Source organism: Sturnus vulgaris, chromosome 5 (assembly GCF_052056855.1).
Source record: "Sturnus vulgaris isolate bStuVul1 chromosome 5, bStuVul1.hap1, whole genome shotgun sequence".
NCBI classification, from domain to species: Eukaryota; Metazoa; Chordata; class Aves; order Passeriformes; family Sturnidae; genus Sturnus; species Sturnus vulgaris.
Genome location: NC_142247.1, coordinates 5,009,237 through 5,027,323, shown reverse-complemented (window position 1 = coordinate 5,027,323; position 18,087 = coordinate 5,009,237). Strand labels below are relative to the sequence as shown.

At 46.5% G+C, this 18,087-nt stretch overlaps 2 protein-coding genes across 7 annotated transcripts in view; one reads left to right on the top strand and one right to left on the bottom strand.

Moving 5' to 3' along the window:
* The first annotated feature begins 116 nt into the window (after positions 1-116).
* On the top strand, positions 117-16,612 carry DDX11 (DEAD/H-box helicase 11). Of its 3 annotated transcripts, XM_088164665.1 has the most exons (26): positions 117-293; positions 368-565; positions 988-1,074; positions 2,409-2,566; positions 3,689-3,737; positions 4,272-4,379; positions 4,914-5,001; positions 5,435-5,637; positions 6,176-6,328; positions 6,431-6,477; positions 7,239-7,318; positions 8,505-8,549; positions 8,674-8,741; positions 9,147-9,185; positions 9,618-9,741; positions 10,259-10,396; positions 10,850-10,962; positions 11,290-11,362; positions 11,716-11,819; positions 12,359-12,508; positions 14,413-14,481; positions 14,651-14,751; positions 15,152-15,236; positions 15,777-15,852; positions 16,008-16,162; positions 16,290-16,612. In XM_088164665.1, the coding sequence occupies exons 1-26, from the start codon at positions 141-143 to the stop codon at positions 16,317-16,319; spliced, it is 2,694 nt and encodes an 897-aa protein (XP_088020791.1). In that variant the 5' UTR covers positions 117-140; the 3' UTR covers positions 16,320-16,612. The 3 variants fall into 3 exon arrangements, with proteins under 3 accessions (XP_088020791.1, XP_014725462.2, XP_088020790.1); XM_014869976.2 differs by having other exon boundaries at positions 10,262-10,396; positions 16,008-16,612; XM_088164664.1 differs by having other exon boundaries at positions 16,008-16,612.
* WASHC1 (WASH complex subunit 1) overlaps positions 16,557-18,087 on the bottom strand; it is a 39,241-nt gene continuing 37,710 nt past the window's right edge. For all 4 annotated transcript variants that reach the window (XM_088164666.1, XM_088164668.1, XM_088164667.1 and 1 more), the window contains one exon: positions 16,557-17,696. In XM_088164666.1, coding sequence (XP_088020792.1) covers positions 17,545-17,696 — 152 coding nt within the window. In that variant the 3' untranslated portion in view covers positions 16,557-17,544. The remainder of the gene's footprint in view (positions 17,697-18,087) is intronic.

Genomic DNA, 18,087 nt, shown 5'->3' with positions numbered 1-18,087 from the left:
CCGGTTCGAAGCGGGGCGGGATGGAGAACAGCGGGATGGAGAACAGCGGGATGGAGAACAGCGGGATGGAGAACCGCGGGATGGAGAACAGCGGGATGGAGAGGGAGGGAACGGAGAGCGGCGGGACGGAGGACGGCGGGATGGAGAACAGCGGGGCGGCGGCGGCGGGCCCCACACCAGGCCGGTTCCCGTTCCCCTACGCTCCGTACCGCATCCAGGAGCAGTTCATGGAGGCGCTGTACGGTGCTCTGGAGGCCGGCCGGGTTGGCATCTTCGAGAGCCCCACGGGCACGGTGAGGCGGCGGGGCCGAGGCTGGGGCCGGGCGGTGGCGGCAGCGCTCTTCACCGTGTTGGCTCTCCGTGCCAGGGAAAATCGCTGAGCCTCATCTGCGGGGCCCTGTCGTGGCTCCGGGACTGGCAGGAGCAGCGGCGGCAGGAGGAGGAGCGGCTGCTGGCCCTCGGGCAGGACGGGCTGGCCCCGCAGCAGGACACGGCCGGACAGCCGGACTGGGTCACGGCCTTCGTCCACAGCAAAGAGGAGCGGGACAGGGTGAACAGGCTGAAGGTTCGTGTGTACAGGACGCGTGAAATAAGGAGGAAAGGGTCGGGAGGGCTGATACCGTGTAGGCACAGAATGGCTGGGGCTGGAAGGGACCCGGGGGTCACCTGGAACAGCCTCTCTGCTCCAGCCGGAGGCTTTTTAGCATCTCCCGGGAAGAGAACTCCACCACCTCTCTGGGCAAACTGTTCCTGTATCCTGGGGAATGAATGGAAAAAACGTGGGCCAGGTTTGGTGGTGGTGTGTCTTTGCCTGCAGGTTGCCCAGGACAAGAAACTATCGTGCTTTGAGCGGAGTAACACTCAGTAGGCGAGCACTTGCTGTACTGGCAATTTTGTTTTTCTATGCCCAGAGCATAACTAGTAATACCAAGGGTTGAGGACTAAATCCACTTCATCCTGCCTGCCTACACTCTGCCTTTTTTGTAGGAAGAACACATCAGAAGGAAAAAGCGAGAAGATAATCTTGAGAAAATTCGGCACAATGTGAAGTTAAAATACGCAGCAAAGAGGAAGGTGAGTTATTCCATAAAGATCAGACCTTTCCCTTTTGGTTACCTTCAGTGTTGTTCATACTCGCTTATGTGTGACTTCACACTGACTTTTCCAACCCACCTGTTTGAGGAGCTCTTTGTGTGAGGTTTCTGAAATCGGTTATCTGAAATTATTTGTTATAATTTCTTTGAAAAGTACATATGTGAAAAACAATTTGTGCATTGATAATTTGCTATGATGGTTTTTGTGTGTTGGCAGAAATGATGTGTGTTCCGATTGCCTTCTGACCCTGCTTTTCTTTTAAAAGCTTTTAATATTCTGAGGCTTTTTTTGGGAAGATCTCTGTTTTATGAGCATGTGTGAACAGTCTGTACTTCTGCAATAAAAATGGTATTAAAGTTCACAGATATATTTCCTCTCATTTAGATGCATAAACTGGCTTCAGTGCTTCTGATGCTTTTTGATTATATGAGTCAAACTTCCCAGAAATACTCAGCTCAGGTCCCCAAATAGACAGATTTATTAGGCTGTCAGGCTATTAATTTCTAGTGTGCTCAATTTCAAACACTCTGTAATGTTTTGGTCAACTCCTGTCAAAAGGATATGACAGGAATAGTAAAGAATGACAAATAAAAAACAAATGGAACAAAGAACTTGTCTCTTAAAAGAGGATGAAAAGCAAGAAAACACATGAGAGAAATATTATGGAGATTTGGAAGTGACTGATTCATCTTTTCTGTAGTGCTTGCTAACTGTATTTTCTGTATAATGCCATAGTAGTAAAACACTCATTGACATTGGAAGATACTGTTTTGAGATGGAAAAAATGAACTTTTCTTTGTCGTGACACAAAAGTTAATCAGAAAACTGTTCTTCAACAGTTTAATTGAATTTTTGTAGAGAGCTAGACTTGTGTTAGAGTAACAATCACACTACTGGAGAAAAAACAGCAAGAGAAGTCTTGTTCTAAACCCAATGCTGAGCTTTGAGTTAAATGCGCACAGAGTGTTTGATTATGTCCTTATATGTTTGCTCAGGTTTATTTACACACTATTTAATCTCAGGCAGGTATCTTTTATGGGCCACTTTAAGCAAGTAATACTGGATTTACATGAACATTTCATTGAGGGTCTATTAGTTCAGCAGGCCTTTTGCAGAGAAGGTCCTTTGTGTCTCCCCTCCATAACCATCTATGTGGGCAAGTGTTTGGTTGTTGGGAACAGCTGCCTTCTGTGGGGCTGAACAGCTTCAGCCTTCTGGGAGAGACTGTGCTGTCTTCTGACCTGTCCATGCCATAAAGAACCCCTGTGCTACTCTTTTTATATAGGAAATACTGTGCCTTTGTGTTCTTCCAGAGATGTGAGGAGGATGAGGCAAAGCGCCTTCTTCAGCTCAGCAAGGAGGCTCTTTCACAGGGAGCTGGAGAGGGTGGTCTAGACCAGCTGGATCACAACGAGGAGGAGCTGATTCTTGCTGAATATGAGAGTGATGATGAAAAGAAGGTGGTATCTGGGTAAGGACAGGGGCTGAGGGGATTCCATGCTAAGGGAACATCTTCTGTCTAATTTTTGTCTTGCCCTGATTAAAGCAGATGTGCAGATTTTATTGAAAAGTGTTTCTCACCTGTTCAGACAGTGTAAGGTGGTGGTTGTTCTGGGGTTTTATTTAACTGGTTGTTTTGAGGAGATTTTAGTTTGGTTTGTTTTGGTTTTTTGTAAACTTTTGTTAGACTGATCTGAGTGAATTGAAGTGTTTTCTGAGAAAGTGTGTCTTAAAATGTGTGGCAGTGTCCTGCCTTTACCCATGCCCAGGTTCCCAAAGAGTGCCTCTGGATGCTGAGTGAATGACTTGAGATCAAGTTCCTTGCATTAGAAAAGCAGAATGGAACTCAGGACACCAGAGGAAGCTGTCAGTTCTGCAGATTAGCACTGGCATCTTTTGATACTCTAAAGCAGAGATGTTCACATTTCTGAAGACAGAGCTTTGTCATGAAAACCCCATGCACACTTTTCTCTCTCATGCATTTGCTTTATGCAGAAAGCCAAAAGCCATACTTCAGCACAAAAAGTCAAACACATTTAAGTAGCAAATTTACTAATTAGTATCTAGACAGATCCTTCTTTCTTAAAAATTGAAGAACACTTAACTTCTTTTTTTATATGTAGTTAGTTTATCAAACATTGAACTCTATTGCTTTTGAGGAGCTCTATGGCAGCTGAATGCTTTCCTGAAGCCTTTCTTTACTCAATATCTGCAGGGTGGTAAATTGCTTTTAATGGAAAAGCTTTACAAAAATAAATAAGCTCACCAAAGAATAGTATAGCACTAATTAGCTTAGGCCTGAGTCTTAGAGGCCCCTGAACAAAAAGAATCTTGAACTTTGAAGAGGCACAGCCCAGGAAAGATTTTTCCTTTAAAGAGAAAGGCTTGACTTGATTATACACATTTACACTGTTCTTAAAAAGTTCATTTTTCTTTTACCACCTGAGATGAGTTCTGAGGCCCTTTGTGAGATGACTTAATCATCTCTCTTGAGACCTCACTCTTGTGGTGGAGCATCATTTGATTCTTACTGAATCAAATGCTGAAAGGTGGTCTGCTGAAAGGAAACTATTTGAGCTTTCTCTTTTCTTAGGCTGGAAGAAGATGATGATGATGATTTGGAAGAGGAGCATGTGACTAAGGTGAGATGAGGAAATTAAATAGTACCACTTCATGGAATAGTGTAGGAGTGAGCAGAACTATGGCTTCCTTGCACCTTTCCAATAGTTAGGCAGTACAGAAGGATTTAGGAAGTAGCTTCCAAAACCTGACAGGTTTGTTGGTAGAGACAGCTAGTTCTGCTGTGCTCATCTCCTGCACTACACTGCCTGCCTAAGCAGCTTGCTGTGCTAGCACTGCTTAGTTTTTGCTGTGGCTTGCTGTAAAAGCACGCAGCAATAAATAGTTTTTTATTACTCTCCCATGGTGAGTCCCTGTTTTATAGAGACCTTAGAAAAATTACATGGAAACAAAGGAAAATGCAGAGGAGAAAACAAAGATGGGACTTTTGGCCTCAGAAGTTTTAAGATGACATTCAAACATGTGCCTTCCCTTGTGCTTTTGAAGGTTTGAGCAAGGTGAACCTTGTTGCTTGGCTGCTTCCTTATAGGATTGGTCACAGGTAGGGGTTGGCTTCCATGTTCTTCTTGTCTTCCCTTTGTTCTTCTTCACTGCAGATCTACTACTGCAGCCGCACTCACTCCCAGCTGTCCCAGTTTGTGCGCGAGGTGCAGAAAAGTCCTTTTGGCAAAGACACACGTCTGGTCTCCTTGGGATCCAGGCAGGTACGTGGTGGTGTTCTCAAGGGAGCCAGAACACATGGAGAACCCAGGAGCTGTGTGGATCTGGTGCCACAGAAGTCACCTTGGGGACTGGCTGAGTCTCCTGTTGAAAAACTAAGGCAGCCATGAGTCACAGCACATCTGTGTGATGTACGTTTTTCTGTGAACTCTGTTTTGGACATTTGCCCTTTGATGTAAACACAATAATATGTTTTACCTTTTCTAATTTGGAGTATTAAGATGTCTGAGTCATTGAGAAGGTGCTTCTCTTAGTAAACTAGTACTTCTGGCAGCATTTTTTAGAAGCTGCTGTGTAGCAGTGAGCCCTCTTTTTCTCATTTTTTTCTAAGTTTCTGTGTGTTTCAAGCATGTTTGTGGCAGTTGGTATGTACAATATCTGACTGGTAGACTTTTCCTTTTTGGAATCCGGCCTGAGATTGCTTTAAAGAAAATGTTTTGTTTTACAACAGAGGGTGCACAGGGGAGCACTCAGCTGTGAATTGACTCCCTTCCTCTTCCTCTCTTTGCCCGTGGCAGAATCTGTGTGTGAATGAGGAGGTGCGGCGCCTGGGTGCTCTCCAGCTCATCAATGACCGCTGCATGGAGATGCAAAAGAACAAACATGGTAGGAATGCTCCCAGCCTGGGGAAGCAGTTCCTGATAAAGGTATCACGAGAGTGTGGAGACAGTGGGCACTGCCAGTCAGTTCTAGCAACAGTGGTAGGAGCTTGGAGGAACAGGAATCCTTGGTGCTTTTCTTGATCTCCAGGCTGTGCTGAGATCAAGATGAATTTTCTGAGTGTCTTAAGCTGGTCAGGACTTCTGCATGGAAAGATACTTGTGTTTGTTAACTCAGTACTAGGAATGCTGAAAGATGTCACATGGTAAATCTAACTGGCAAGAGTAGTGTTCACTGTTGAGATGGAAATGTTACTGCTGAATAATTTTTAAATAGGTGAGAGGTCAGGAATACACAGGACAAAGCTTGCTTTGAAATCCAGGAGGTTCTGCAAAGTGGTTGTTGTAGCCTATAGCTTTCTTTTGATTCCTGCTGTTAGAAAAGAAGAGTGATGAGGAGAATGAGGGGAAGAAGAGACGTGTGAGTCGCACCGTGTGCCCATTTTATTCCTATGAGCAAATGCAGTTTCTCCGTGATGAAGTTCTAGTGGAAGTGAAGGATATTGAGCAGTTGGTGTCCTTGGGAAGAGAGACCAAAGCCTGCCCATATTATGGGAGTCGATTCGCCATCCCTGCTGCTCAGGTAAGGCATAACAGTTTTAGTGGCATTAATGCCAGGCACTCTAAGAATTAACTGATGGCCTGCTCCCTCTAGTACTGTTACTTAGACTGGGGGAGTCTGTAAACAGGCTGTGTTTCTGTCAGCTGTAGTTTTGCTCAGAGAAAATGAGAATTCCCATCAAAAGTTCATAAGAATGCTGTATGTCTCAGCATTTTGAAATACTCAAACAGTTCAGCAAGTGTGAAGCAGTACTGTGAGGTGTACTCTTAGCTCTTACACCACTCTTCCTTGCTGGGTTCTCTCTGAAGACATGCTTTCAGTGCTCCAGAGGAGATTTGGAAGGTAACTTGAGCCCATATGCAATTGTAGCATATTTGCATATGTGCCCCTCTCAGGCATGTGCTCCTGGTTTTGTTCCTACCTTTCCCATAATAAGAGTAAGTCACTTGGCTGAATTCTGCATGGCCCTCTGATACGAGCTGTTAATGAGTGGTTGTAGAATGCTTTAAGTTTGTAAGGATGAGAGCTGGAATCAGGGCAGCGTGTGCTTCTCCTGTAGCTGGTGGTGCTGCCCTATCAGATGCTTTTGCATGAACCTACCAGGAATGCTGCTGGGATCAAGCTGAAGGACCAGGTTGTGATCATTGACGAGGCTCACAACCTCATAGACACCATCACCTGTATCCACAGTGCCGAGGTCAGCGGCTCTCAGGTGAGTCACAGCCTGGCCTGCTAATGGAGAGAGGGCTCTGCTTCCAGCAGCGCCCTTGCTTTTCTCATTTATAACAACAGCTTCTGCTTTCTGTTTGTGTAGCTGTGCTGTGCCCACTCCCAGCTGTCGCAGTACATGGAACGATACAGGTGAGGATCTTGGGGGAAACAGCCCAGCAGAGGCCAGGTCTCTGTGGATGCCTTGGCTTGCCTTGTGGCTGCAGGGTCTTTCTTGCTTTTCCCCAGTGGAAAGTTACTGTATTAAGAGTTCTGCAGATGAAAAGACACTTGGTTCATTATCTCTCTCTAGAATCTAAGTTAGACTCCTGGGGATGGTGTTAAGCAGCAAGAAGGGGATACCCAGAGGATTCTCTTTTCTCCTTATACACTCAGTTCCTTTCCCTAATCACTTCCTCTAATCACTTCTGCTTTGTGATGCAGAGTTTCAAAAGATTCAGTCTTTTATGTCTCTCTCTTAGTCTTTCATGTGCTGACTGGCATTATGGTAGAAGCAGGAAGCTGTGAGGAGGAAGTTGTATGTGGGTTTTGGCTGTGCATCTTGCAGAGGCTGATTGTTGTGTTCAATGCTAATAACTCTGAAATTTTGGAGCATTATTGCAACAGGGTCTTGAGGCATCACTGCCATTGTAATAACCAACTAAAATTAATATGCAAGGAGAAGTGCAATGGTAGGAACAGTGTGGGAAGCATGGGTAAGTGCTTTGGGATGACCTTGGGCAGGATATCCAGAAGACTCTGCCCTATCACAAGCAGGGAGAATGAACCTGGAAGAAATCTTAGTTCTATCTCTCCAAAATGAAGAAGAATTCATGTACTTGTTTCTGCAGCTCAGCTGCTTCAGTTAGTCCCTGAAGAGGTTTTGGGGCCTAAACGTGTCTCCTTTTTCACAGGAAACGTTTGAAGGCAAAGAACTTGATGTACATTAAGCAGATCCTGTATTTGCTGGAGCGGTTTGTGGCCATGCTGGGAGGTAAGAAAACCTCTTGTGTCTCCAGGGATACTGATAAACTCTGTTAGTTAGTGCTTCCTCAGGACACTGTCCCCCTTCCTCCTCTGCAGAGACTGCAGGGAAGTGTTGCTCATGTATAGGTTCAGATGCCTATAGTAGTTTTATTTCTCAGGCTGGTTTGTGTGTGGGGAAGTTGACTGGTGTCTATTTGAACCCTTCTCTTTGTTTCACTAGCTGAGGAGCAGCAAATGACACTGTAAGTTGGTAGAGGCAGTTTCCTTCTCTTTCTGTGTGGTTTTGAGATACAATTGGAGTGGTGATAATGTAAAATGCTAAGTGAGTGCTGAGTTTCTCCTTAAGTAAAACCAACACAGGAATGTAGCAGATGCATAACAGTGTAGCACAAAGAACTGCATGAAATAAATCTCTAGGTCACCTGTTAGTAAGGCCTCTATGTGTGTCAGCATGCATCTGCAGAGTTAATCTTTGCTGACTGGTGCCTTTCCTTTGTAAGAAAATACTACTTTGCTTTGATTTTACGTCCACAGGAATTTGCAGGGCTCCTTTTCTCCAATGATCTGTTTGCTAGACCTTAGTATGTCTTGAGGAGGGGATGTCCTAAGTTCATATAGAACTTCCTCCATGCCAGGGAAATGCAGCCCTTTGGGACAGGGGCTGCAAAAGTGAGATGTGAGGTGGGTGTTAAACACTAGGACATAAAATGCAGTGAGTGGCAGCAATTAACCCTGTTCTGGGTGTCTGGGCATGTAGGTGTCCTTAGGTTTTCCCCCTCCTCCCAGTTGTCTGCCAACCTCTGTGCTTCTCAGCTCCCTGCTGCTGCATTGAGGAGGGGTGAGGGATGTGTTGCAGTCCCTTCCCTTTGTCTTTGCAGCACGATGACTATGTCGGGTGTGAGCATTTCTGATCACCCACCCTACCTGCTGCTTCCTGCCACTTCCTGCCTGAAGGAATGTAGGTGGTGTTCCTTAGGATGCAGCAGCACATTTGTTCTACAATGTAGGGCTACTCTACAGGGCAAATGAAAACTGAGTGGAGCTGATATTTTGTCTGTATAGTTATGTTTTGCAGATATGTAGTTACTTCTTGGGTTTTTTTGTGCACTGTACCTATCAAGCTCAGTCTTTAGTTTCCTGCTTAGTTCTGAGATAGATTAAAGCCTTACTTGAATTGGTTTCATGCTTTACAGGTAATGTGAACCAGAATCCTGGATGTCAGGCAGTTTCCCAAACAGGTAAGACTGTAGTGAACTCCTGGGGTATGGAGCTATCAGTCAGGGACATGGGTGTGGGCAGTAAGGGGTGCAGGTCCAGCAGCAGCAAATAATTTCTTTTCCCCTTTTCCCTCTTTTCTTTCAGGGACAGTACTAAAATCCATCAATGACTTTCTGTTTGAGAGCCAGACTGACAATATCAACCTCTTCAAGGTAATGCAAACATTGTCTGATAGGGCACAGGTGGTGGTGACTTGTTGGAGATTATTTGGAGTGTGTGTGAGAGCTGGAAGTAGAGCCAAAGCCCACATGGCAGAATCTGCTTTCTAGCTGTCTGTAGGCAAAGCTACACTGTAAGGGCTGTGGATGCAAAAATTTTGCTACTCCAGTAACCTAACTCCCCCCTTGAACCTCCAAACACAGCACCTTAACACTGTGTGTTTCCACTCTGGAATGCTGTTGTAATAAACTGTTGTCTGGCTTGTAGCACCCATGAAGAGCTGTGCACCTCTCCCCAAAAGCACAGGAAGCGACAGCCTTGCTGGACAGGGGTCAAGGACAGCAGGATGGGAGAAAAGGTGCTGAATGGCAGTTAATTTTCCTGTCTTCCTTCAACAGGTTCAGCGGTACTGTGAGAAGAGCCTCATCAGCAGGAAGGTACTTACCCTGTCTGCAGTGTTCAATACTGTTCACACCTGGAGTTTGAGATGGAAGATGCAGCAGCTGGGTTGGAGCTGTTCTCCACCCTGTTCTGCAAACAAAATGGTTCCTGTAAAAAGTACTATGTGGGCAGATTAACTTTTGCTTATCCAGAAAAGAAATATACAATGTGGTGTACCACAGTATTCCAGTTTTGCTTGGCTTCAAATCTGCCAGCCAGGTAGGCTGCATTGCACTGGAAGAACAGACATCAGAGACTTGTTTTGATTCAGTGGGTGGAGGAAGGTAATGGGAGCTGATATATTTTGATTAGGCTGGTTTGTGAACATCTACTAAGGAACTTAATTTGTGGCAGGCCAGCAAACCTGCCTTTATCTTCTCTGATTCCTGCTGTTGGTAGTCTTAGTCTTTCTGGCTTTTGCTCGGCAGCTTTTTGGGTTTATGGAACGATATGGCGGCCCTGCCTCGGCTGTGAAGATCAACAAGGAAAACCAGAAGCTGGCTGGTTTGCAGAACTTTCTTCTGACCCTTCAGCAGGGATCTGATAAGGAGGGTGAGTTCAGGCATCCTCTCCTTGTGCATCTGTGGGCAGAGTGAGGATGTGGAACCTGCATCTGTCTGCCTGAGGAAAGGGGGAAGCAGATTTGCAGAGTGAGAGACTGGAGAAGGTGTCCTGCATTAATGTTATTTTTAACAGCTCTCACTAGCTAACCTAGGCAACTGCTCATTTGATTGGTGAGGTCCCTTTCAAGCTGAATGGTTCTATTTAATTCCATGTTCACACCACATGCACTCAAGCCTTGCACTTCTGTGACCTGCTGGCTCTGGGACCTGAGCTACTGTGTGTAGTAGCTCTGCTTAGTGGTGCCATCCACAAAAAACAGATATTTCTTTTATTTTTTTAAATTTAGCAATGAGACAGAATTTGGGTTTTCCCCTTTAATGGGTCTTTGTTCTCTGCCTGCATATGTAGGCCAGATACTGTGTTCCTGTAGAGCATGTTCTGTGCTTAGCCCCTGTCTTTAGAAGGTGGCCTAAGTTGCCTGCCTCTCCTTTCCTTTTTGGGCCAGCAGGTACCCCCCAGAGCCCTCCTGTGGAGGCTGAGCATGACCAGCTCCGAACTGCCTCTCCACTGATGCAGATTGAAGGATTTCTCTCAGCCCTCACAAATGCAAACCAAGACGGCAGAATCATTCTCAACAGGCAAGGTACTGGAAAGGGTGAGCTGGGGAGAGATGGCATGAGTCAGTCACAAGCAGGGTGCTTCACTGGCACTGAGGGAGAAGATATAAGAGGCTGTGGGGAACCTGCAGCAACATTTGTGCCATCCGTGATGTAAGCTGGCTGGCTTGGTCTGTCTGAGGATGCTTATGACCCCAAGGGAATTTTTAACCAAGGGCATTGGGGCCAGGGTTTGCAGAGGTCTGCTCCCATTTTGGATCTCAGTTTTTGTCCTGCTTGTTGTACAGCTCCAGGGAGATTAGGAAGCAGAAGGTAACTTCCAGGTTGGTATTACCTGCTGCTCCCTCTCTGTGTTGAGCAGCAAGTCCTTACTTTGAGAGGTGGCGACCTGCCAGAGTGCCCATGTCAGGAGGGAGAATTTCATATCCCTGAGTATGTGTCACAGCTAGCTCCTGAATGCTCTTCTCTCCTTTTCCCAGGCACAGTTGGTCAGAGCAGCCTCAAATTCCTCTTGCTGAATCCAGCTGTCCACTTTGCTAAGGTTGTGGAAGAGTGCCGTGCTGTCATCATTGCTGGGGGCACCATGCAGCCGGTGAGGGAATAAGGAATAAGCTGTGCTGGGCTCTCAGGAGGTCGGTGCTGCTGTCTGCGAGCCGGGCTGGAAAGAAAGCAGCCAGGCTGAGCTCGTGACCGAAGTAGCACGGGGAGCAGTTGGAGGACCCCGTGATGGTTCCGTGGCTCTGCAGGGCCGGGGATCCCACGGGGATGTTTGCCCGAAGTCAGAGCTGTGTGCGGGCAGAGGGCGCTGCCGCTCCGCTGGTGGCCCGGGCTGCGGCTGCCCTTGACCAGCAGCGCTGGTGCTGCCCGTGTAGAAATTTTTGGGACACGGGTACTTTACTCGTCTTTTTGTGGATCTTAGGTGGCTGACTTCCGAGAGCAGCTGCTGTGCTGTGCTGGCGTGGACCCTGCCCGTATTGTGGAGTTCTCCTGTGGTGAGTGTGCCGGGCTGGCAGGGAGGGCTCAGCAGCTGCAAGGGCTGCAGTTTGCCTTTAACACTGTTCTGTCAGCACTCAAAGCAACGTGGCATCTTTCCTAAAAATCAGGGCAGCAAAGGGGTGTGAGTTCCCCTTCACTCTGAGCTTCCCCTGTGGTCTTGACTGCTATTGGCAGGCATGTGCCATGCCTTCTTCCCAGGGGCTGAGGGGATGGAAGTTGGAGCAGCTGAGTGACTTAGGCACTTTGGCAAATGTTTGCCTCTGTCACTTGAATGCAATTAAAATTCTTCAGCTCGTGGGCTGTGCCAACAGCAGTGATATTGACTCTCACTACTGGTTTTTGTCTCCAGGACATGTGATTCCTCCAGAAAATATTTTACCCATCATCCTCTGCAGTGGTCCTTCCAACCAGCAGCTGGAGTTCACTTACCAGACCAGAGACCTGCCTCAGATGGTCAGCCTGTCCTTTCTTCCCTTTCTTGGATCTTTTTTGCTTCACATGCTTGTATTTCAGAGCAGGGAACACTCTGCTTAAGAGCTGGGCTGAGCAAAAGCCATGGCAAGGGAAATCCCAAACCACAGGAACAGCTGCAGGTGTTTTGGCCCTTCTTCCTGTGTCAGGCCAAAACACCCAAGGCCAGACACTAGGTCTGCTCTGCCCCTGCTGAATCTCAGCCAATGTGCTAACCAGCTCTCAACATCTGTTTTAATGGGACAGCTTCCATCCACTGAGGAAAACCTCCTTTCCTGAATGACCATGGCTCCACAGCCATAACAGAAACCCTGGGCTAGGGAAGAAGGCCAAGCAGTGAAGAGTTTTTTAGTGATGCCCAGCTCCCCATGGGAGTTCTCACAGACTTGGCATATTTCCCACACTTTTTCCTCCCCTTAGGTATGTCATAAGGAAGGTGTGATCCTGGGATTGAACAGAGAATTAGAGTGGCATTAGCTGGGGCTCCTGTCAGCTGCAATATGCTCTCATCTCTCTTGCAGATGGATGAGACAGGTCGAATCCTTTGCAACCTGTGCAATGTGATCCCAGGAGGTGTGGTGTGCTTCTTCCCCTCCTATGAATATGAGAAGCAGGTGTATGGACACTGGGAGAAGACAGGGCTGCTCTCCCGCCTATCAGCCAAGAAGAAGGTGATTGTGACTGTGATTGTGATTGTGATTGTGCAGCCAGGGAAGTTGGTACTTTCCATGGAGGTGTCAAAAAGCAGACAATTCCATATATATTCCTCTCCAAGTTGTTCCCATAGTCTGCACAGCAGAGCAGAATGGATGTTTATCCAGCTAATCCCTCCAGTAACAAACAAATGATACTGCCCGGGTGGCTGAGCACCGAGCTGTGATCTAAATGAGACTGATTGCAGCTATACATTCTTCAAGTGCACAGTCTGTGCAGTGGCCATGGGGGCAGCCAGTCCTTGCTTTCCATAGCCAGCAGGTTTGTTCTCTTGTGGCTAGGGGAGCTGTTAAGGTTGAGCTCCTACTGGGAATTTGTTTTTCCCAGGCTCATCTGTGTCCCTTGGGCACAGACCAGCACAGCCAACGGCTGGGTAAAGTGATACAATACTGCAGTTCATAAGACAAATGGCATTTGCTATCTGCTAGAAGTAGAGAACTGGAAGACAAGCAGCAGCGACTCCTGTTGAAGGAGCAGTGAGAAACATTAAATAGGGAGTTCACTGCAAATATAAAATCTTTGCAATGATTCTCACAGGTATTTGAAAGCTGGGTATTAAAAGTCAGGCAGTGCAGGCTGCACTGCAGGGATCTTGGATCATGTGCTAGGGGAAAGAAGAATATAACCTGGCTGTGACTTCTGTTTACCAAAAGCTAATCAACTTACCACAGTCGCAGACACTTCACAGCCTTGGTGATTCTTGGCATTCTGGCACATGGGGCAGCCTGTAGATTTTTAGGTGGAAGCATTGTGCTTCATTTTCTCTGTGTTTGTAGAGTTACTATTCCGAGTGCCTTTCAGGTGTGTCCTGTCAGGGTCCCAGTGCTCTGCCTGGTTCCTCCAAGGCTTTGGATCACACACAGTGTGTTCCAAATTTCAATTCCAGTTTGTTCTTGTTTAGCCTTTGCAGTGTCCAGCAGATTGGATATGTGTTAGCAAGGCAATTGGGTATAAGTGCAGCAAGTGTGACTTTCAACTGCCCACATACAAGATCTTAGGGAAGGTTCAAGGCTTTCCTGAGGTTGCTGTGGTGAGATCACACTGAGGTTATATACAAATTACACAGAGAAAGTTAATTTAAATCAGAGGCTTAAATAGCTACTTTTCAATAAGTTAAGTTTTGGCTTATATTTGTAATTGCCACTTACTTTTCTACTGAAAGACTGATTTTGACTGGTAAAATTTGATATTACTTCTTGCTAACCAAAGGAAAACACATTCTGTTCTTTAATGTTACAGAGAAGATAAATGTTGGATGTCTTGTTTACTAGGAAGACTACTTGTGTTTTAGGCCAAGGAAGACCACTTATAAAAATACAACTTAATTAATTGCAGAAGTTTTCAGTAACTAATTAGGTGTTCTAGAATAACATAAAGAAATATTACTTTATTTATGCTTTGCATGAAAAGCTTATTTATTCACTGGGCAAGGGGAGCCATGCTTGGAATAAATTGATGATTCAAATTGATTTGTCCTGTCCTTGTCCTCCAAGATCTTGCAGCTGTAGAGTCTCCTGACCCCAGAGAGTCTTGATTCATAGGTGCAAGAGGTGCACATTGCTTTTCTGCCTCTCAGCTCTTGGATGACTTGTAACTTCTGCAGTATTGAACAAGTCTGCCAAAACTGAAAGGGAATGTTGGAGGGGCAGGAGCAGCTGCAGATCCCTTCAGAGCCCAGCTGAAAAGAGCTGTAGTGCATTTTCAGGGTGGAGGGAAGGTACTGGTTAAATTAGTTTTTCAGGCAATTTTCCTTTCCGTGACCTCAGTTCTATATGCTGTTTAATGGCATGGGGATAAAATGATTTTCTTTCGTTAAACTGTTTGCTTCCTGTTACTGTAACTGATGAACTGTGCCTGACAGATCTTTCAGGAGCCTAAGAAAGCCAGCCAGGTGGAGCAGGTGCTGGTGGAATATGCCAAGTGCATAAAGGTAAGCACCAGGCAGGCTGGTGGGAGTGTGGTAGCCCAGCAGGTATGGGAATGCTGCAAAGGAGGGCACTTTAAACAAGGAAAGAGGGCTCTAGCCTAGGTGTGGGAGTGTTTCTGAAGCACAGAAATCTTCCCTGCTCTGGTTTAAGTTGCTGGTCCCTCTCCTGCAGCGCTGCAGCCAGCCAGGAGGACAGATGACAGGGGCCCTGCTGCTTTCTGTAGTTGGAGGCAAAATGAGTGAAGGGATAAATTTCTCCGATGACCTGGGAAGGTAAGGTGACTGCTCCCTGGAAAGCCAGCTCTGGCTGTGACTCCAAGCATGATGGGCATATCAGTACTTGCATAGACTGAAAATCCTGGGGAATGTGTGACTTAGCTGATGCTTAGAGCAACAGGAGGGTCTGCTGGGTGGTGTAAAACCTGCCTGGCCAGGCCCCTCTTCCAGTGAATAATGCAGTTAGGCTTGCTGTGCTAGATAATCTCTTTGTTTTGGCACCCTGAATCCCTCTGCAGCTCTGTTCAGCACGTGCTTGTCAGACTGCTGTGCTTTATTGCTGCTTTTGGTTTGCAGGGCTGGCTGTCTTTCAGGGGTGCAGTGACCTCTAATTATCTGTCTATTGGCAAAGTGCTCTAGGATGAGACATTAAGAATAATGCAGTCCTCCCTTGCAGGTGTGTGATTATGGTGGGAATGCCTTACCCCAACATTAGATCTCCAGAACTCCAGGAAAAAATGACTTGGCTTGATAAAACAATGGTAAGAGTCACTTACACCTCTTATCTCTTTCAATTCTGCCTTACAGTACTAACTTCCCAGCACACGAATCCCAGAGCTGCCTTTAGAGGTTTTATTTTCTTTGAGCTTGCCCTCATTTCCCAGCCTTCTCCAGGCTGCTGCTGAACAGCTCTAAACACAGGGAGGAAGTTGGATGGAGGGAAATGCCACCAGGCCTGGCTGGTAATTCTTGAGTTCCAAGGGCAGCAAGGACCCTTCAACCCAGCAGGTGGTAGAAGCTGCTTGCTAGGATCATTTGTCTCTTCTCATTGCTCACTGGAGTTGCTGTTCCTGGGGACAAAATTTCTGCCTTCAAGGGGATCTTGGGTTGGCTCTGTGCATAGTCAACATAATTTTCTGACTGCAGCCTTTCTTCTGTTCCTTCTTACTCTCGGCTTGGGGTCTGCCTGGCCACCCGCTCACCCTGCAGGGGTAAAAGTATTTACCTCACTTTGTCATTAAGACTTCCCAATTTGATTTACATCTGCCTTGTGTTCAGACTTGCTTATTTCCTTTTTCCAGCCCAGAGCTGCTGGCCAGGCACCGAGCAGAGTGCTGATTGAAAACCTGTGCATGAAGGCAGTAAACCAGTCGATAGGTAATTCATCCTTCCTTGGACAGGCTGGGGGATAAGAAATACACTGAAGGAGGAGGGTAGGAAAAAGGATGCATTACAGATGATGGGAACATTATCTTCCTTGTCTGAGAACAAAAAATTGACTGGGCCATTCTTTGTTTTTATCCTTTGTGCAGGCAGAGCCATTCGGCATCAGAAGGACTTTGCCAGCATCCTGCTCCTGGATCACAGGTACGCACGCCCTGCCATCTTTAACAAACTGCCCCAGTGGATCAGGGAGAGGACCCAGGTGAAACCTGCCTTTGGATCAGCGTTTGCTGAGTTAAGAAAGGTCAGAACTCATCATGTCTTACGTACTGCTACCAACACTGTTCCCCACTGTCCTCATCTGGACCTTTCTCAAGCCTTCCCTTTAGAGTAAGGCCAAGGACAAACTGCCTGGTTTTGTGTGTTCCCAGTTCCATCGAGGCAAGTTGGATTCTTTGTGATGTGGAGCAGAGAACAGATGGTATTTGTCATTGTGACTTACACCTCTGAAGACTAGGTAAAGTTGCTGCTTTTCTGTACCTTAGACTTCGTAAAATCTCTGCCTTCTGCCTCCTTTGTGGATGTTTTCTGTTCAGTATCTGAATGCTATGATGGTGAGACAGCCTTCAGCACCACAGCCAGGAGGGAAACTGGTTGTAGGTCTGAGGCAGATGAAGACAGTAACAGCAGGCACCTACTTGTTTACAGCTGTTAAGGTTTTATTTAAATTGATTAAATATTTTCAGTAAAAACACTGAAGTATGGCAAGTATTATTTAAGTACACTTAAGTATGGGGAGTAATTATTTTGACTGAACACATGTTTTTTTCCCATCAACCACCAAGTGTAGGAGGCCTGACTGACCAATGCCATCACTGAGCTTTTCACAGGAATTGTAAACTAGCAGGCCACTAATTTATGTCATATTGGAATAATACAGAGTGATAATGGAGCAGCTGTGGGTAACACTTCTTCTGACCCTCTTTCTGCCTTGCTTCAAGCAGTCATTAGATTGAAGCAGCTCATTCTTTCAAGGGGAATAAAGATAGGTCCACAATACAGCACCACTCCTTTGATCATGCCTAAGCACAGGATTGCTCTGCTGTTTTTAACCCCTAAGTTTATGAATTCACGGTAACTTTTAAAATTTAACTTTCCTGGGTTATGGGTCAGTGCTGGAGGGCAGCAATAACAGCAGGAACAGCCACATAATCTCTCAGCTGTTCCAGGTACCTCCTGTCATCCTGAGCAAGTCTCATCCCAGGAGCTTTGCTTCTTTTCCAGTTCCAGCAGTTGGATGCTACCTCTCTGGGCTCTTCACAAGGAAGAAAGTACTTATGGCACAGAGCTGTTACCTGCTCCCTGTATGTTAATTAGCCCCACAGGGAAAGAAACAGCTGCCTCTGAGAAACTTCCATTGTGAGTAACCTGGCTCTTGAGTAGGTCCAAACCCATTGTCTGCACAAGCTCTGCCTTCAGAGAGGGGAGCACCTGCTTCTAGCAGCTGGTGCCCTCCAGCCTGTGGCTAGTGATGCTGGGCTGGATGGCTGAACAGCTGGGCTCTCCCTTTACACATTCTTAATAATCCCACTTTTACCAAAGTGAAGGCAGTAAAGACCTTTCCTTCAACTTCATGGAAATTTTTCAGACAGCAACAGTTTCACACTACTACTCAATGGATGTCATCTATGACTCCCAGTCATCTTCATCCTCCTCACCTCCAGGCTGCTGTGGGGGTGGGAGGGGTGGTATTGAGTCCGACATACGAGCAAAGGCACCAGCAGGACTGCCAGGAGCATCATTGTTCCCAGAGGCTCCTGGTCCTTTCCCTGAAATACCTGTGAGGGAAGGAAATCGCCAGTGAGTAACACCTGGGGAAAAGCCACGCTGTCACCACCCAGGTAACCTGAACAGCCAACATGTTTAATGCTGCCACAGACTTGTGCCAAGGTCTCGTTTAACTACAGCTCCCCCTGAGCAAGTCCCTGCTGTTACTTTTGATCTAAATGCCCCAGGGCATCTCAAATCCCCCTATGGGCAGTGGGCCCAGCTGCCCAAGCACTGGATTAAAAAAAGACACTGCTGTCCCTTCTTCACAGGTAGCTTTCAGGGTCCACCCTCTAATACACACAAACCCCTCCAGGGTCCAGAACTGGACTTGAGGTAGAGATTCCTCTGCTCATTCTCTGTAAAGACACTCCCAGCTGTACTGCGGTACACACTGCCCAG

Coding starts and splice junctions, on each gene's coding strand:
- DDX11 (XM_088164664.1), top strand. CDS start 141: ATGGAGAACAGCGGGGCGGCGGCGGCGGGCCCCACACCAGGCCGGTTC. Junction 6,329..6,430: donor CCGAGGTCAGCGGCTCTCAG/GTGAGTCACAGC, acceptor CTGTTTGTGTAG/CTGTGCTGTGCCCACTCCCA. Junction 11,820..12,358: donor CCAGAGACCTGCCTCAGATG/GTCAGCCTGTCC, acceptor TCTCTCTTGCAG/ATGGATGAGACAGGTCGAAT.